Source organism: Entelurus aequoreus, linkage group LG08 (genome assembly GCF_033978785.1).
Source record: "Entelurus aequoreus isolate RoL-2023_Sb linkage group LG08, RoL_Eaeq_v1.1, whole genome shotgun sequence".
Classification (NCBI taxonomy): domain Eukaryota; kingdom Metazoa; phylum Chordata; class Actinopteri; order Syngnathiformes; family Syngnathidae; genus Entelurus; species Entelurus aequoreus.
Window position 1 is genome coordinate 30,687,787 of NC_084738.1, and position 17,391 is coordinate 30,705,177.

Consider the following 17,391-nt stretch of genomic DNA (forward strand, 5'->3'; position numbering starts at 1 on the left):
CCCGCATGTCAAGAGCATTTGTGAATTGTTGGTAAATGAGTTAACATGATAAATTATCATCACACATTAACATCTTTTTCATGTAAATGCTGCCTCTTTGCTTGGTCGGTGTTGCAAATGTAGATATGTTCTTATATACATTACCGTGGAAAAGTAAAGTTTGAATAAATGTATAAATTAATGTAAACTTGGAAGTAAATGTTTATGTACCACATTACCCAGAAGGCCGAGTGCTGTCGACAAGAATCGGAAGTACTCTAAGCTATGGTGACAATTGTGTCGTTTGTGCAATAAGGTGTTGATATATTGTGACACTTTGTTGTTACTGCTTCATATACAAAATAAACAAAAAAGTTTTAATTAGACAGTTGACGTGAGCGTTAACCACTGCTCAGAGACACATTCTACCTCAGTATGCGGTGAAGTTGCAAGGGTAGAAAATTAAAGGGGGAACTGCACTTATTTGGGAATTTTGCCCATTTTTCACAATCAGCGGTAGAAAATGGATGGATGGATTATGAAAGACATGACGAGAGATGTATTTTTTTTCTAATGCGTTCTTTCTAACTCATAAATAAAAGTCCGCTTACAGCGGAGCCAATGGGAGATATTCTATTTCGCCAATAAAACCCAATAAAAAAAACATCCAAAAACCGTCAAAAATACTCTATTTACATTTTGTGACTTGAATATTAACTAGGTATTAGTGATATTGTTCTTATAAGCGCTAACGCAGACGAACAGTTTATAGCGGCGCCATGATCTCAAGCTTGCGTGTCAATGTTGAGATTATTGACTGCACAGCTGCTTCCTCATTTCCTTGCTCGTCAAACTTTATTCAACATCATAAACCATGCTTCTTACCTGGATTTGACAGCCAATGTAGACCCGGCAATTGTGAGAACGACAAGAAAAGACGCTTGGTTTCACTCCTCTTTCCTTCACAAGGATTATGAGTCATTATTCATCTAAATAGGAATATAACAAGATTCTATCAGTCGGCATCCTAATGACAGCAGACATTGCATAGTAAGTGATGTTTTATTATGTGATGTTTGTTGGCTCTCGTGGAGTATATGTTTGTCAATAATCACTGATGAAGGGAAAAAAGGGAATGCTGTGATGTGTTTTTTAAATTACTGCGCTGCTTATGCTTAAATGAGCAAAATATTAAATGTTATTATAAATATGCCTGCTACTACATTACATATTGTATTACTTACATCATGTATATAAAACCTTAATGGAGGTGTTTGAATGGTTTTTAAGGGCTTTATAGGCAAAATAAAACTGCTCCTATAGGCTCCATTCAGCCCTTTTCCACCAAATGTTCAGGAACTTTTGGTTCCTGGAACCAGCTGGTTCCTGGATCTATAGTTTCCTGTAGAAGTATGTGGTTTGTGTTTCCACCGCATTTCACAGTACAGGGTAGTTTGTACAAAGCAGGCTAATGACGTATGGAGGAGTGGTTTTCTATATTTCTACACTGATACCATGTAAATAAACAGATAATATTATGTCACAGTTATTTTACTAAAAAGTAAGTAAATGAAATACAAGACAATCATATACAAAACTAAATGAGTTATGAAATAAATTGTATGGAATTGTTCATAAAAAGTCAAGCTTTTGTCCGCAATGTCCAACAGTCATTGAGGTCGCCGCTTCGAGTGCGGCTTCATACTTCATACTCCGTAAATACGTTTAAAAGAGTCTGTCCACTTCTCGTAACTTCATGTATCGAAATAAAGTTTGTAAAAATAATAAAGAATAATAAACTGCATATAGTTTAAAGACTCTGACTGAGTAAAAACACTGCAAGATAGTTTCACTGATCTTCTTCAGCACAAAGATGCCCCGCAAAGGTTCTTACATGTAGTTTCTGTTGTTATTCTTTCTCTCTGTTGTTAAGTTTGTTATGATAGAAATACACAAGAAATAAAAAATGAACAAGTCGCTGTGTATATTCCGATGGTGGTCGCATTTGAAAGAGAAGTTTTAGGAACCGTATGTTTAGTGGAAACATACGGTGAAACTTTATTAATTTAGTGGGTAAGGAAAAAATTGTAAGCAGACTTTTGATCGCATTTATTTAATATTTAGAATGCATTTAAAAAACATACATCTGTCGTCATGTCTTTCATAATGATTGTGAACGATAGGCAAAATTCCCCCAAAAAGTGCAGGTCCCCTTTAAGCCCTTTACAAGTCTCACACACTTCTTAAACACATTTTGAATTATAAATTGTATTGGAACTCACCACTAATGAATGATAATGAAATAGGGTCTGTAGCAGTGATGCAATGTTATTTGGTAAAATACTGTACTGTTTGGTCTGGTCTGCAAGGAACACTACTGTACACCTTATGGACCGCAGATCTTGTGTGTGTGTGCAAGCAAGCGTGTCCTCCCCCGAGGTAATGTCCAATCTTCTCCCTCACATGCTTTTATTCCCTCACATCCTTGTAAGTGGAGCCCAAAATAAAAAATGTTTCTAAATAATTATGGGTAGCAAAGCATAAAAATTAAAATACATGGGTGGCTTCTCAAATGTAATACATATTCATACTGACCTCTTTCAAGCTCACAAGGGGCATCTGGACCTGATATTGATATTGGATATCAGTCTGATACCAGCATATGTGCTAAAAAAAAAACAACTGTACTCTTGCTCTGATGTGGGATCTGAGCCGAGGATGTCGTTGTGGCTTGTGCAGCCCTTTGAGACACTCGTGATTTAGGGCTATATAAGTAAACTGATTGATTGATTGATACAGACACTTTTTGTTCAAATCACTTTTGATTTTGTGGTTGAAAACGTTTTGTTCCTGAAATGATGATTAAACTTATTGTTTGTGATGGCACACATTATTTTACACTACCTCAAATTCAAAATGCACTTGAATGTATTGTCATTAATGTTAAATTAAAATGTTTTTAAATAATGCACTTTCGGTCACTGCTTTGCCGTTTGCAGAAGCACTAATGTATAAAGTAATCAAGGAAAAAAAGGTAATTTACTACTTGAAAATGTTGTTTCGTAAATAATAACTTGAAAGAAAAGTCTTAGATTATTCAGTACACCACTAATACTTGATTTACTGCAAAATGCAGTTTTTGCTGAGAAGCAAAATGAAGAAAGAACTTTGAGAAGAAAAAAATAGTTCTCTTTGCACCCAAAAAATGTACCGTAACATAACCAATAACCAAGGTACAGATCGCACCGTCGGTTACCATTGCACCCTAATCGATAGAACAGATTCAAAGTCACAGTGTAGCACTGCAACCTCCATTTCTCTTTAACGCAGCTAGCAGTACTGGTACACAGATCCGCAACTTATATTTTTCTTTTTACAGTACAGTAAATGTCCCAAAATAGTCATGTGTTTTCCCTCAGAAGAACTAGAACACCTATAGGTGTTTTTTTTTTGTTTTGTTTTTTTAAATAGTCTTAGATAACTAATCACTCTGATGATAGACAGCTTTATTTGTAATATTTTGCCAGGGCAATCACATGGTAGTCATATAATACATTCAGGAGGACACTGTATATGCCCTCGTGGGAAATAGGTTATCATAATGCATGCTCTGTTTTGAACAAAGTAGTGTGGAGCCCTCATTTGATGCTCAGTTCTACCTTCGCGACTTGTGTACTTAAAATACTGTAGTTTTAGCTTGTGTGTTTCCATCAATCAGCATTATCGGTTTACCAAAACCAAAAACAGTACTGTAGAATGTCTTGTATGTAACGTTATCCTTCTTCCTGTACCTGCTAATTGGAAAAAATGTATCATTAACTAAATAAAAATAAAAGGAAAAAGCACCTCAAAACCTTTTTCATTTTTATTCTAACCTTGACTATTGAAATTGCTTGCACTCAATTAAACACCATATACCAGGGGTACCCATAGGTCGATCGCAGAGTATGTCAGTCGATCGCCAGGCAGGCTTTAAAAAAAATAGACCTAAAATTAGTGACCATCAATCTTCACTTTGACGTCACGTCCGTCACTTGATCGACAAGGATCTTGTGAGATGACGCTGCCTGCTGCGAGCTAGCTCATTATTAAGAAAAAAAAATCGACTGGTAAGAAGGCGAGAAAACACTTTTTGTTTCAACAGACTCTTGTGCCGTAACTGCTGTCAAAAGCCTTAAGACCGACCGCACAGTTCCTGTCTTCACAATAAAAGCGCTGCTCCATCCTGCCTGCGCTTACAAAATAAGAGTTTTAGAAAGATAGAGCATGCAAGCTAGCAAGCTATGGAGTTTTCCGTCAATGTATTTATTGTAAAGTGTATTAAAAAGGAGTATTGAAACTGGACAAATTAGATGCCAAAAACCAACCATTTTAATGTGGTGTTGTACAGAAAGGAGGACTTTTTTTCTCCTCTGTTGGAAAATGTGGAAGTTATGCAGCACTATTGTGAATCCCGTCTGATTCCAATCAATGCAAGTCATCAGAATCAGGGAATACACCAACTTATATTCTTGTCTTCATGAAAGAAATGAATTTATATGTGCTAAACATGCTTGTATTTTATTTAAACACCTTTAACATGTTAACAAAAACGTATGTTTCATGAATGAATACATATATATAAATGTAATATATATGTGTATATATATATATATATATATATATATATATATATATATATATATATATATATATATATATATATATATATATATATATATATATATATATATATATATATATATACATATATATATATATACACATATATATTTACATACATACACATGTAGAAAGAGAGAGAGAGAAAGAGAGAGATAGTACTTTATTGATTCCTTCAAGAGAGTTCCCTCAGGAAAAAAAATAAAAATAAATATGTATATATGCATACATATACATACTTTGTGTATATAAACATTTCTATACTGTATATATATATATTTGTATATATATATATATATATATATATATATATAAATTTATAAATATATGTACATACAGTATATATAAAAAGATGAAGTATGTGCACAATTTATGCATTTTGCCAAGGACCAATTGCAAATTGACTCATTCAACAATCTGAAATTCTGATTAATGGTACAGCATGATTGAGTCGTTAGAACCATGTTTTGTCCTCCATGTGTCACCATCACTGTCTGGCTAACTAGGTCAGTTCTATAAGCTTCATCAGCAATTCAGCTAATTGCCCGACTGTATTAAGTGTAATGCTGTTTATGTTTGTATCGTTTTGTCATGCATAGTGCCGTATTAGTTGATATGGCTTAAGATGTTTATCTAATTTGTTGTGGTTTATGCATGAATCCACATCACAGTCAAATTACCTGCTCAATGGTGTTTTTTAATCGATTTTACTTTTATTATACTCACGACGTCTCAGTGGGGTTTTTATGTGGGCATTTTCTATTCATCACTGATAAATGTGTCAGTGGGCCACCCTCTGAACCAGGAATATGTAGGTCACTGTATTGTACTGCATTTTGCTTTGGTCTCCAGACCACATGGTTAGACATGGCGTGCATTGCAAATAATTAATTAATGACAGCTGCTGATGCTAATTCAAGTAAATAATGACCACCACAATGTTCTTGTGTTGCCTATTTCTGATTTGTAAGTTATTTCCACAAGTATTACCATGTGTGATGGTAAGACAGTAAATGAACTACAAGTACAAGTAGGATTATTGTCATTTTTTAATTATTATTAGTTATAAAAACGAATGCAGCTGGGATAGGCTCCAGCACCCCCGTGACCCTGAAAGGTACAAGCGGCAGAAAAAATATATATAGATAAATACCAGTGAGGTCCACAAGTATTTGCAATTTTGCAAGTTCTCCCACTTAGAAATTAGGAAGAAGTCTGAAATGTTCATCATAGATGGATTTCCACTGTTAGATCCGGAAATCACATTGTATGATTTTTTAATGATTAATTTGTATGTTACTGGGGTTCATAAGTATTTGCACACATGAGAACATCAGTGTTAATATTTAGTGCAGAAGCCTGTGTTTGCAATTACAGAGGTCAAAGGTTTCCTATAGTTCTTCACCAGGTTTGCACACACGGCAACAGGGATTTTGGCCCACTCCTCCACACAAATCTTCTCTAGATCTGTCAGGTTTCAGGGCTGTCGCCGAGCAACACGAAGTTTCGCAAAACCGAAGAATGCACAGGTTTGCAGTGACCACTTCGTTAAAGGTTTGTTTAATATGCTTTTAACGTTTAGTGTTTCCTATTTAAGTTTTATTTTGATATTATTTGTATTTCTTAAGTCAAGTGTTCAGTAAAGCACCAACTAGGTGAGTCTAAATAAAATAAATCAAATGTGAGCAAAACCTAAAAGAGTTATTAAACTTTAGCAATCATAAATGAATCTTTCAGCACATACACAATGTTGGCATCTATAGTTATAATTTGATAAAGATGGGAAAAAACATGTATACTCGTAAACGGTGCGTGCAACAAATATGGCTGAAGACGCAAAGTTAAATCATGAAATACAACCTTACCCGAGCAAAAACGATGCGTATTTACCCGGGAGAGTCTTGATACCAACATCCTTGATCCAGCCACACACAAAGAAGTTGTAGACCTCCATGCTTTTCCAAGTTTTCATGTGTTTTGTCGTGTATAGTTCAATATGTTTTGGAACTGCACCGACGAATAATCCTTTATCACTCGACAATTTGTATTTTTATTTCTATTTAGATAAAGTATAGGGTTCAAATTCCATTGCATAGTTAGATTTTTTTGCTCATATCTGCTTTTTGCAGGAAGATCTAGGCCCCTTGTGTACTCAGATATTGTGCACGCTGCTTGTTGCATAACAGCCTTCTTAGCTTGGTTGACCACCACTGGTTTCCATTTCCGGGAAGAAATCACTTGTCGGAATACAAGCAATAAGTCTGGGCTACATCGCCTAAAAATGAAATCCCTGATTTTTTCACAAAAAATGCCATTTACGATTTATTTCCCCTACTTTTTAAAGAAACCATTGAATACAAATGATAAAGAAAGTTCACAACAAGTATTTCTTTTATCTAATCAAAAACTACTAGTTTGAACTGACACTACATTCACTGCATCTTACTCTTGGCAAAATTCTAATTTGTATAATGTGGTTTTTTTTCAGACCAGATATAAATTGTAATTTATTTTAAATAATTTTCGAATAATTAATTTAGTAGCTTTCCTTAGGAAGCAATAATTCTGCTTGAATAGAATAATTTTGTTAAAAAACAAAAATGTAGGGTTGCACATTTTGCATGCCAATAAATATTCTCCAACATTGAGATCAATAAAGCGCAAACGTCTGTCTTGAATAACATACTTCTGTGAATAAAAATGTCGTATTAAACATTCTATCCAAATAAATAATGAAGTAAAACATTGACTATAGTTTGTTTTTAGTAAGTGGATAAGTAAACTCAGCATTTTTCCTTCACACAACTTGGTGGTGTGCAGAACAACTGCTTTAGTGATCGCACTACACATTGTGCTTCTTTCTCATCATACATAGTATCCTCATACATACACTGTGCTTCTTTCTCACCATACATGGTATCATCATACATACCTGGTGTAAATGATTCCACCATAGTAAGGTGATTTTTAGCCTGTAGTTGTGTGTTGTTGCGTTTCGCTCACTTTGTAAAGAGTTGTACTTTCTGCACTCGGCTGGAGGCTTCGGTTTCAGATGCTAGCCCAAGTTTGTTGTGCTGATGGCTTTTTGAAACAAACTTTGCAACGTGCAGTCATTTGTTCGATGCTAGTTGCCGCAAAAGCAAAGTACTGACAGCACTTTTCTTTTCTTTGGAACAAACATCTCGCTCTTGTTAGCTTTAGCATTAGCCATGTTTTTCTATGTGTGACACTAAGGAAGTAAGGAGACAGCACAAGCTACAGAAGCTCCTGAGGGGCAAAAAGCATGCCAGAGCAAGAGGATAAAAAAATAGATTTTAAAATTATTAAATCGTCTCCAACAAAAAACTTGAATATATCGATATATCTCCCAGGCTTACGACATAATCTTTATAGAAATGTGTTATTGTGTCTACTTCAGTTCCTTGCTATTAAACATTTTCAGTTCTATATTCTATTGTCAAAGTACTGGCTCAGGACTCTAAATCGGATCGGATCTGAGTCAACAATCGGATTGGGATCGGACGCCAAAAATGTCGATTGGGACATCCGTTAAAAAAAAACTATGCATGTTGACGCAGGCCGAAACGTTTAAGGGGAAAAAATACAAATATGGCCTTACTTTTTTTTCACCTGCTCAGCGGCCTTGGGGTTAGAGTGTCTGCCCTGAGATCGGTAGGTCGTGAGTTCAAACCCCGGCCGAGTCATACCAAAGACTATAAAAATGGGACCCATTACCTCCCTGCTTGGCACTCAGCATCAAGGGTTGGAATTGGTGGTTAAATCACCAAAATGATTCCCGAGCACAGCCACTGCTGCTGCTCACTGCTCCTCTCACCTCACAGGGGCTGGAACAAAGGGATGGGTCAAATGCAGAGGGTAATTTCACCACACCTAGTGTGTGTGTGTGTGTGTGTGTGACTATCAGTGGTACTTTAACTTTACTTATAACTTAATGTACTTGTCTGGCTTGTTTTTCCCCACCAGAGGTGCAAGTCCTGTGGGTCTTCTCCTGACTGCGATTGTAGCGCTGGTCTACAAGATTGCAATCGGATTTGAGGGGTAAGTTCTATACGATACTTCCATCTTTTTTGCCTTGTGGTGATTATATTTTACACACACAGTTCCATTTTTAGTTGTTCGTATTGACCCTTCAAACAGTTCATTTAAACTACCCACGTCATTTGATGTCATTCAGGATGGCCTCATTTAGACAGGAAATAATTTGCCCAATCCAGTTCTCTTTAAAAAAAAAAAAAAAAAAAACCCATCACTGTAAATGAGAGTGCGGTAGAAGCACATGCTATCCAGCAGGTGCCATTCTCAATCATCATCTTTTTTGTGACTCTGAAGTGTAAGTGCAAAGCAAAATACTTACATTGTAGCGGTTCTGTCTTTTTTTCTTCTCCATCACAAACCCAGTTAATTATTTCGCAGTAAAAGCAGGCAAATATGTGTTGGCGATTAAACGATAAGCACCACAACAACATTAACTATTTGTCTGATAAAAATGGCCAGTATAGAGGATTACGATAAATTAGTTTTTAATCAATTTCCTTGACCTTTTCAAAATCAGTGATTTCCAACCACTCTGCAGAGGCACATTTGTGTTGATCATTTGGTTTGCTGCAGGAAATAATCCAAAGTCATTTCAAGTACCAGTAGAATGGAAAAACAAATTGCTTCCATATTGAAGCTGTTATCACATATATATGTTTTATAACACCTAAAGACTTGCAAGTAAATAGCTATGATCAAAATAGTATCAATCTCACGGAGAATCCCAAGCCATTTTGAGAGATATGTTAAAAAAGTTAAAGTACCACTGATAGTCACACACACACTAGGTGTGGTGAAATTACCCTCTGCATTTGACCCATCCCCTTGTTCCACCCCCTGGGAGGTGAGGGGAGCAGTGAATCATTTTGGTGATTTAACCCCCAATTCCAACGCTTGATGCTGAGTGCCAAGCAGGGAGGTAATGGGTCCCATTTGTATAGTCTTTGGTATGACTCGACCAGGGTTTAAACTCCCGACCTCCCGATCTGAAGAAGTAAGCAAGTCACGTGATCCGTGATTTAGAGGTCGGGACCACAGATCCCTTCATCACCAACAACATTGCAAATCATTCAGACATTGTGAGAGCCAATAACTATTAGTTTGGGACAAATGATGATCCAGAACTTTATATTTGTTTGCCTTAATTTAAGGAGTGTAAGCTACAAGTTTTAGAAGCAGTGTGCTCAACAGATCCAGCTTTAGTGAAACACTATAGCATCATCTAGCAGTATTGCTAAGTGCTAAACAAGATATACAAACTACGAACATAATAAAAATGGTCACTTACTGTACAATCTCTGCTCTCCCTGTGATGGCGACTGATAGGATGTTCATATTGTCCTGTTGAGATGAAGAATTGATTTTAATTTACACAAAGGATTAAAAAGAAAAGTTTCCGCCTGCAGACATCGTCTTCAGTTGACTTGTCTTTGTCCCCATCTTTGTGTATAAATTCAATGTCAAAGATGACCAATTTTTAGATTAATAGATAAATCCTCCTATTATCCAAATGAGAGGCATGATTTGTAATATAGAATAACTGTAACGAGCTGAGACGCGATGATGACAGGCAGCAGCAGGACACCAGCCGGCTCAATGCTGCAGCGCAGCTAGTTACCAATTGTTATCAATGCGCTGCTAAAAAATAGTGTGTCTGCATTAGCGCTTAACAATATCGCTAATATTTGGTTAATATTTAGGCAATAAGTGTTCAACTTCCGCCTAAACCCTTTCGATCTGCAACATTTTCGATTTATGAATGTACAACTGTTTGTTTATGTAAAACTGTTTGTTTATTTTGTTGACCACTGACCGAAGAAATAATAAACTGAAAACTAAATAGAGTATTGTTGGCGGGTTCTGAATGGTTATTTAGAGAGTTATGTGGGCTGAATAGAGAGCCTACATTGACTCAATTGTGAGTGAAAGTTGTATTTATTTATTTATTTACAACTTGGAATGTATCAATAAAATAATAACATAGGTGTTCTTGTCTTACACAGAGATTGTAAATGATAGACAGAACATCTCTTTCTAAGTTTTGCATATTTCCAGTATGACTGATCTGCTGATATGGTCAGAGTGCGGAAGCATTCCCACATCACACCTCGAATATAAGAAAATTACCGAAGACATTCGGAGTGGAATATTCAGCATGGTCGTCTGAATTTGTGGCATTTTGTGATGTTTAGACGGTATTTTCACATACATTCCGGATTGTACATACAATTGGATATGGTTTAATGGATACAATTAAAAACAATTAAGCAGGGTGTACCCCGCCTTACGCCCGAATGCAGCTGAGATAGGCTCCAGCACCCCCCGCGACCCCAAAAGAGACAAGCGGTAGAAAATGGATGGATGGATGGAAGTTATTTTCTTCGACTCGCCGTTTTTTTCATCCAATATGTTGGGTTTGAAGAAGAACCCCGCGACACATCTATTGATCTTGTAAATCTAAGGTATTAGGATCAGTATGTAACCAATTGGTATCGGATCGATGTATATGGCCTAGTAACCCAACAAAAGACGAATATACTATTACATTTTAACAGCAGTATATATAGGAACAACAGAAAGTAACAAGCTTGTAACAGTAAATTAACAAGTAGATTAATAATAGGTTTGAGAAATATTACAACCGTAAATTACGTAAAATCTTACTGGGTATGTCAGCAGCTATTAGGGGCCTTTGTGACCCGTTTTGAAATGGTTGTATTATAGATTGTAGGCCATATCGCTCATGCCTAGTTACAAGTTCCAAAAGCTCCTTTTGGCTGTTGACGTGTACACTAGGGCTGCAAAATTAATAGACATCCAATTGACATCGAGGGTTTAATTAATGTGACTACGTAATCTCAAGAGGTGGATTGATGTTTGCCAATCAGAATTGTTAAGCCTCGGGATTCTTCCTTGCTTCAAACAGGGAAAAAGACATCTCAGTCTGTGCATTGCTCTCAGCAAATGAATGTTTTTATTTAACAGTAGAATTAACTGAACGCGGTGAGCACTCGTTTCAGTCATCCACAGTGTTTGTTTCTTTGGGAGAAGACTAGAGCAGGACGCCAACTTTACAGACACACAGGAAGTACATACAGACACACCTCTCTACTCAAGACTCGCTGCAAAGTAGCAATAGTTAGGAGGAGAACAGTAAGATTACAAAGCAAAATGTCCCGTTGTTGGAATATTTCAGCTTCGACTACACGCATCAACACGGACGAACAAGCAAAAATGCTGTGATCACGTGATGGCAATTAACAAAAAGACAACGTCCGACCTCGCTTTTACAACTGGAAAAAAAAATTACTTTAAGATGTTCAATATTCCCATCATGCATTGCTTCAAAACTACGGCAAGTAGTAATGTTAAAAAAACATAACAGAGACGAAGCAGAAGAACGTAGAAGAGACAGTCATGGCGACGACGAGTAAGAAGAAGAAGTACGCTTGCAAGTTCCAAAATGATTGGAAACCAGAATTTCAGTTCATCCAGGACAGCTCGAAGGGGAAAGGGTATGCTAGGGAGAGATGGAAGATTCCAGACTCTGGTGCATTTGATGAAGGCACTTTTGTGCGTGCCACACAGCAATGCATCATCAGAGAGGAGGGTGTTCAGCATGGTTAGAAAGATAGTGACAGAGAATAGTACGAGGATGGACAATGCAACCCTAAACTCACTCCTTTCCTGCAAATTAAATTTCACAGATGCTGCCCATACATATGCTCCTTCAAAGGCTGTGCTACTGGCTGCAAAGCATTGCACTTTCAAATACAACAATGAGTAGAGGAGTGTTATGTGTGTGTATATGTGTAAATAAATGAACACTGAAATTCAAGTATTTCTTTTATATATATATATATATATATATATATATATATATATATATATATATATATATATATATATATATATATATATATATATATATATATATATATATATATATAAGAAATACTTGAATTTCAGTGAATTCTAGCTAAAAATATAACCCCCCCCCCCAATCTCCCGAATTCGGAGGTCTCAAGGCCTAGTATACGCACAGCAAGTAAGCGCATAGTTGGCCTAAAAAAAGTTAAAACTTGATTCTTAAAATGTTTTTTTTTTTTTTTTAATCTATTTTTGAAAATTATGAATCATTTTAGACTTGAATAAATAAAGATTGCGATTTGTATTTTGTTTGTTTTTAACACCCCTACTTCCTACGCTCTTAAAACGTTTCTTACACTATTCTAAAACCTATGTAATTTTAACATAAAGACTAAAATGGGTACTCAATGGTACTTTTGAATATGCAAAGAACTGACACTGTATAAGTTAGTTACTATATAAGTAGTGAGAGAACACTATTATTATGTTGGAGGTATTTTCTTTATCACATTTTGACCCATTCAGCACTTGTAGACATGTCTGCAGCATTTAAGCGCATTCATTCTAACTTCAGTGTAAGTGTGTAGTAAATCAAATCTGTTGTTTATTAGCGTGGGTCTGCATCCTAACAATACAAAATCCAGAATAACACCCATTACAACGCAGCAAAACAAGCCTTATGCATTTGGTTTAGCTGCATGGACACACTATTACAAAATCCTCTCAGTATAATACCGTATATCTCACTATTGTGCAAATGTACCTAATGTAGTGGCCAGTGAGTGTGATAAAGCAGCAGCTAATTCTTACTGTCGCCAGCACGTATTGTATTGCTTGTAAGTCCTTGAACCAGAAGCAATATTTGTGTGCAGCAGAGGCGATAGCATATTACATATGTTTCCACGTCGTATATATTGTACACACATGCAATAAACTCACACGTACTTCACGGTTCATGGAGCTGGGTCCTGGTACGGCATGGTACGGTGTTCAGATCTTTGATTTATTGTCCTGTAATATGTTTGTTCTGCTGTATTTGCAGACCTTTCACTGAACACATCTATCAGGAGAGGAGGCGCAAACATGAATAACTGCATCCCATCAGCTTGCAAGAGGATTCACTGCTGAGCACGAGGAACTCTGAGTGGGAGTTTTTCTTTCCACCTTTCAAATGACATTTCCTCTAGTCAACTTTTAGAATAAAACACCACCCTGTGAATGTTGCTTCACACTCTTCTATCTAGTAACAGCTTCATACAGCAAGTCATCTTTTACATACTTTAGATATACATACATCAAAATAATAGACATATGAAAAATAAGTTTATTCATGCTACAACTCCAAATAGTGCAAGCCTATATTACAGTATACATTGAAAAAAAGAAAATAAAAAGATAGATGAAGCAGGATTATTTGATATTAAAAAAAAAGCAAAACATATGTGTATCATTTTACAAAACAAATGGTTTTAAAGGGCATTGCTGTTTAAAGCTTGATCACTTTTCACACCAAAAAATTTGATCTGTTAAATTGATGATTGAAAGCTGTTCCAGACTAATACAAATACTGGAAACTGTATTAATATTTTATATATAATTATTGAATTAATAATTATTTGTGATAGTATTTATACTATTATCCATCCCTGGTAAGGTTTTTTGTAAAGTACTATTAAACCGACTCAAAGATGCTCTGCATATAAGACTATGACAGGAACAAGGTGGTTGCCGCAAGAGAAGGTCATGCGCCGAACAATTTCTAACTCTCAGGAACATAATAGATAATAACAAGGAACTTGATCTTAGTAGACGTTTAAAAGGCCTTCAACAGTGTACCTAGGGACTCAGTATAGAGCATAGCAAAAATGTATAGAATTTCACAAAAATCAATTTCTTCAAAAGTTTGTAGACTAAGTCCTGCTGTTGTCAAAACTGCCGCCTGTCACACAGAACACTTCATCGTTTCCTCAGGCGCACGTCAGGGATGCATAGTAACGCCCCTGCTCTTCCTACTCACCGTAGACTTTGTGATGCACAAAGCCCTGAACAAACTAAACTTTGGAATTAACTGGCATGACACCGAAATACCTGACCTGGTTTTCGCTGACGGCTTGGCAGGGGATGACGTGGCAGCTGTGGTGGGCCTCGGGATCAGCACTGAAAAATGAAGTCGTGTCAGTCGAGGACAACACCCTCCCAACTGGCAAGAGTTTAACACAACTGCCGAAAATGTACAGAGCTTTAACTACATGGGGAGCATTCTCTCCAATAAAGGAGACACAGGAATTGACATTTCAGGCAGGTCGGGAAAAGCTAGAGCCATCTTTCGAAGACTGAATATGATCTGGACATCCAGATCCATCACATTAAAAAGTAAAATCATAATCATCCCAGTAGCCATATATGCCAGTGAGGCACTGTCCCAAAATATCAATGTTTTTCATCAAAGACGCCTCAGGAACGTTTTGAACATCGCATGGGAAGATACAAAAGTACAATCCCAAACAAAGAGGTGCTACAGAGAACTAAAAAAAATTCCGCTTAGCACCATCGTAAGGAAATATCGACTGACAATGTTAAAGGGGGAGGCCTCAAACCACATGGAGGAGAACCATCACAAATGATCTGGAGTCAATGGGAATGAACTGGGAAGAGGCAAAGAGTCTTGCTATGGACAGAGTGAAATGGAGGTCTGCTGTTGCTTCCCAAAGCTCCGCAAGGAACGGGAGGAACTAAGTCTTAGGCTAAATTTGAATTCTCCCTTTTACCCCCCTGCCCCTTGGCTTTAGAATCTGGTGCCATGGCACAATGTTGAAATAACGCTTCTACAAATTCAGACGTCGCTCAAGTTTTTCAACGTTAACTCTCACCGTTTGCTGGCAGTGACGAATAGCAGGTTCATCAAATGTTTACTTGAAGATACCATCGCACGAGCAGTTTGGCTGTGCTTGGATTCTTCTTTTCTTTCGCCTGTCTACAGCGAGAATAAAACAGATCTTTTTGTTGTCATTTCTTAAGCGGATCATTGATGCGTGGCCCCCAGTAATGCCGTTACACGTTGGTCTCACGTGTGTTTCCAGACACAAAGCAAAGGGTGAATGTAACGTACAGACTTTTAACAAACATGTATCATGTTATATTACTGATAAGGCAGAAAACAAGAAACGCGGTGTTCAAAAGCAATAACTTACGGTAGCTTCAACCACTTTGCTGGCTTGTTGTAACGAGCGGTTAAAACATACAATAAACAATTAAAAACGTAGCCTATGTTGCTGTGCTGTTTAGTCTTTCTAATGTTGCGCTTGACCAGTCTTCCTCCCAGGAAATTAAACACACTGGTCAATCCCAAGTTCTTTTGGATGACATATATGTTGAATAAGAAGGACCACCAAGACAGAATAGTTATTGGCCAAGTTTTACCAAAGCTTTAAGAGACCAGCCCTTACAGTGCGACGATAGCAGCAGCATTAAGCGGTTTAAAATCAAACAAAAACAGTCAGCTTATTTAGTGCGAAACAGCCCCTCCCGCCCAGAAAGAAATATAGCTGTTGTTTTAAACAGATAAGGCCTCCACAGGAAAGGAGTACATTATATCCCTACGCGGACAGCACGGCGCCTTCAAGGTGAAACATAGAGTTTACTAACGGACATAAGGTAAAAACCCAAAGTGTACACATGGGAAAATATTAGCTGCTTTAAACATGACTATGGAACACTTAAAAATATATGCATTCTCCAAACTACATTGATAAATCTAGTAATATAGTTACAGCTACTTTTAGCAGTATATACTGAAACTCGACCATTTTAACTATATACAGCAGGGGTCACCAACGTGGTGCCCGCGGGCACCAGGTCGCCCGTAAGGACCAGATGAGTCGCCCGCGGGCCTGTTCTAAAAAAAATTAAAAATAAAAATTAATTTTTTATTTTTTTTATTTTTTTTTATTTTTTTTTTAAATTAAATCTACATAGAAAAAACACAATATACACTTTCAATCAGTGCATCAACCCAAACAACCTCCCCCATGCTCACTCATCCACACCCACTCACACAAAAGGGGTTATTTCTTTCTGCTACCAATATTCTGGTTCTCACAACATAGACAACACATCTGCAAGGGACACAGTCCCTGAAGCACACATGATTGTATAGGCTGCTGGTCCACTAACATTTTCATTAATTACTATTTTTTATGTAATTATTTTTATATTGTTTTACTTTCTTTTTTATCCAAGAAAATGTTTTTTATTTATTTATCTTATTTTATTTTATTTTTTAAAAAAGGGCCTTATCTTCAACAGACCAGGTTGTCAATGAAATTAGATTTGTTTAAAGGGTTTTTTAAACCAGGCCCAGTCCAGATAATGTCCAAGTCGGACTCAGCAACACACACCTTCATTCATGTACACAGAAAAAAATTAGGGAACACAACAGATTGCATATAATTTATAAACAAAATTACATTTTCAAAATAAGCATTTATGTACAGTCCAGATTATGTCCAGGTCACTCAAATGAGGGAACACAACAACAGATATCATATAATCTATAAACATAATTATACTTTCAAAATAAGCCTTTGAGGACTTCTCATCTTTTTTTAAATGTTTTTTGGCATCATTATCGTTTTCAACCATGTAACTTTCTAAAATTAGAAAATACTGAATAAATGTTTTAAAGAGAGTAATACTAAGTGAATATCTGTTTTTGGCCTTAAAAAGAAACCTTTTACTGAGTACTATAATTAAATTGACTAAATCATGATTGTCAATGAACTCTCCTAAAATAACAGAAACCACATTAAGCTTCATAAACAAACC

The 17,391-nt window shown here is 36.5% G+C and overlaps 1 protein-coding gene across 2 annotated transcripts in view; it reads left to right on the forward strand.

Moving 5' to 3' along the window:
• The window catches only part of pemt (phosphatidylethanolamine N-methyltransferase), a 92,431-nt gene extending 78,645 nt beyond the window's left edge, over positions 1-13,786 (forward strand). For both annotated transcript variants that reach the window (XM_062056238.1, XM_062056239.1), the window contains exons 7-8: positions 8,626-8,700; positions 13,610-13,786. In XM_062056238.1, the coding sequence (XP_061912222.1) occupies positions 8,626-8,700; positions 13,610-13,658 (124 nt within the window). In that variant the 3' untranslated portion in view covers positions 13,659-13,786. The remainder of the gene's footprint in view (positions 1-8,625; positions 8,701-13,609) is intronic.
• The last annotated feature ends 3,605 nt before the right edge of the window (positions 13,787-17,391 follow it).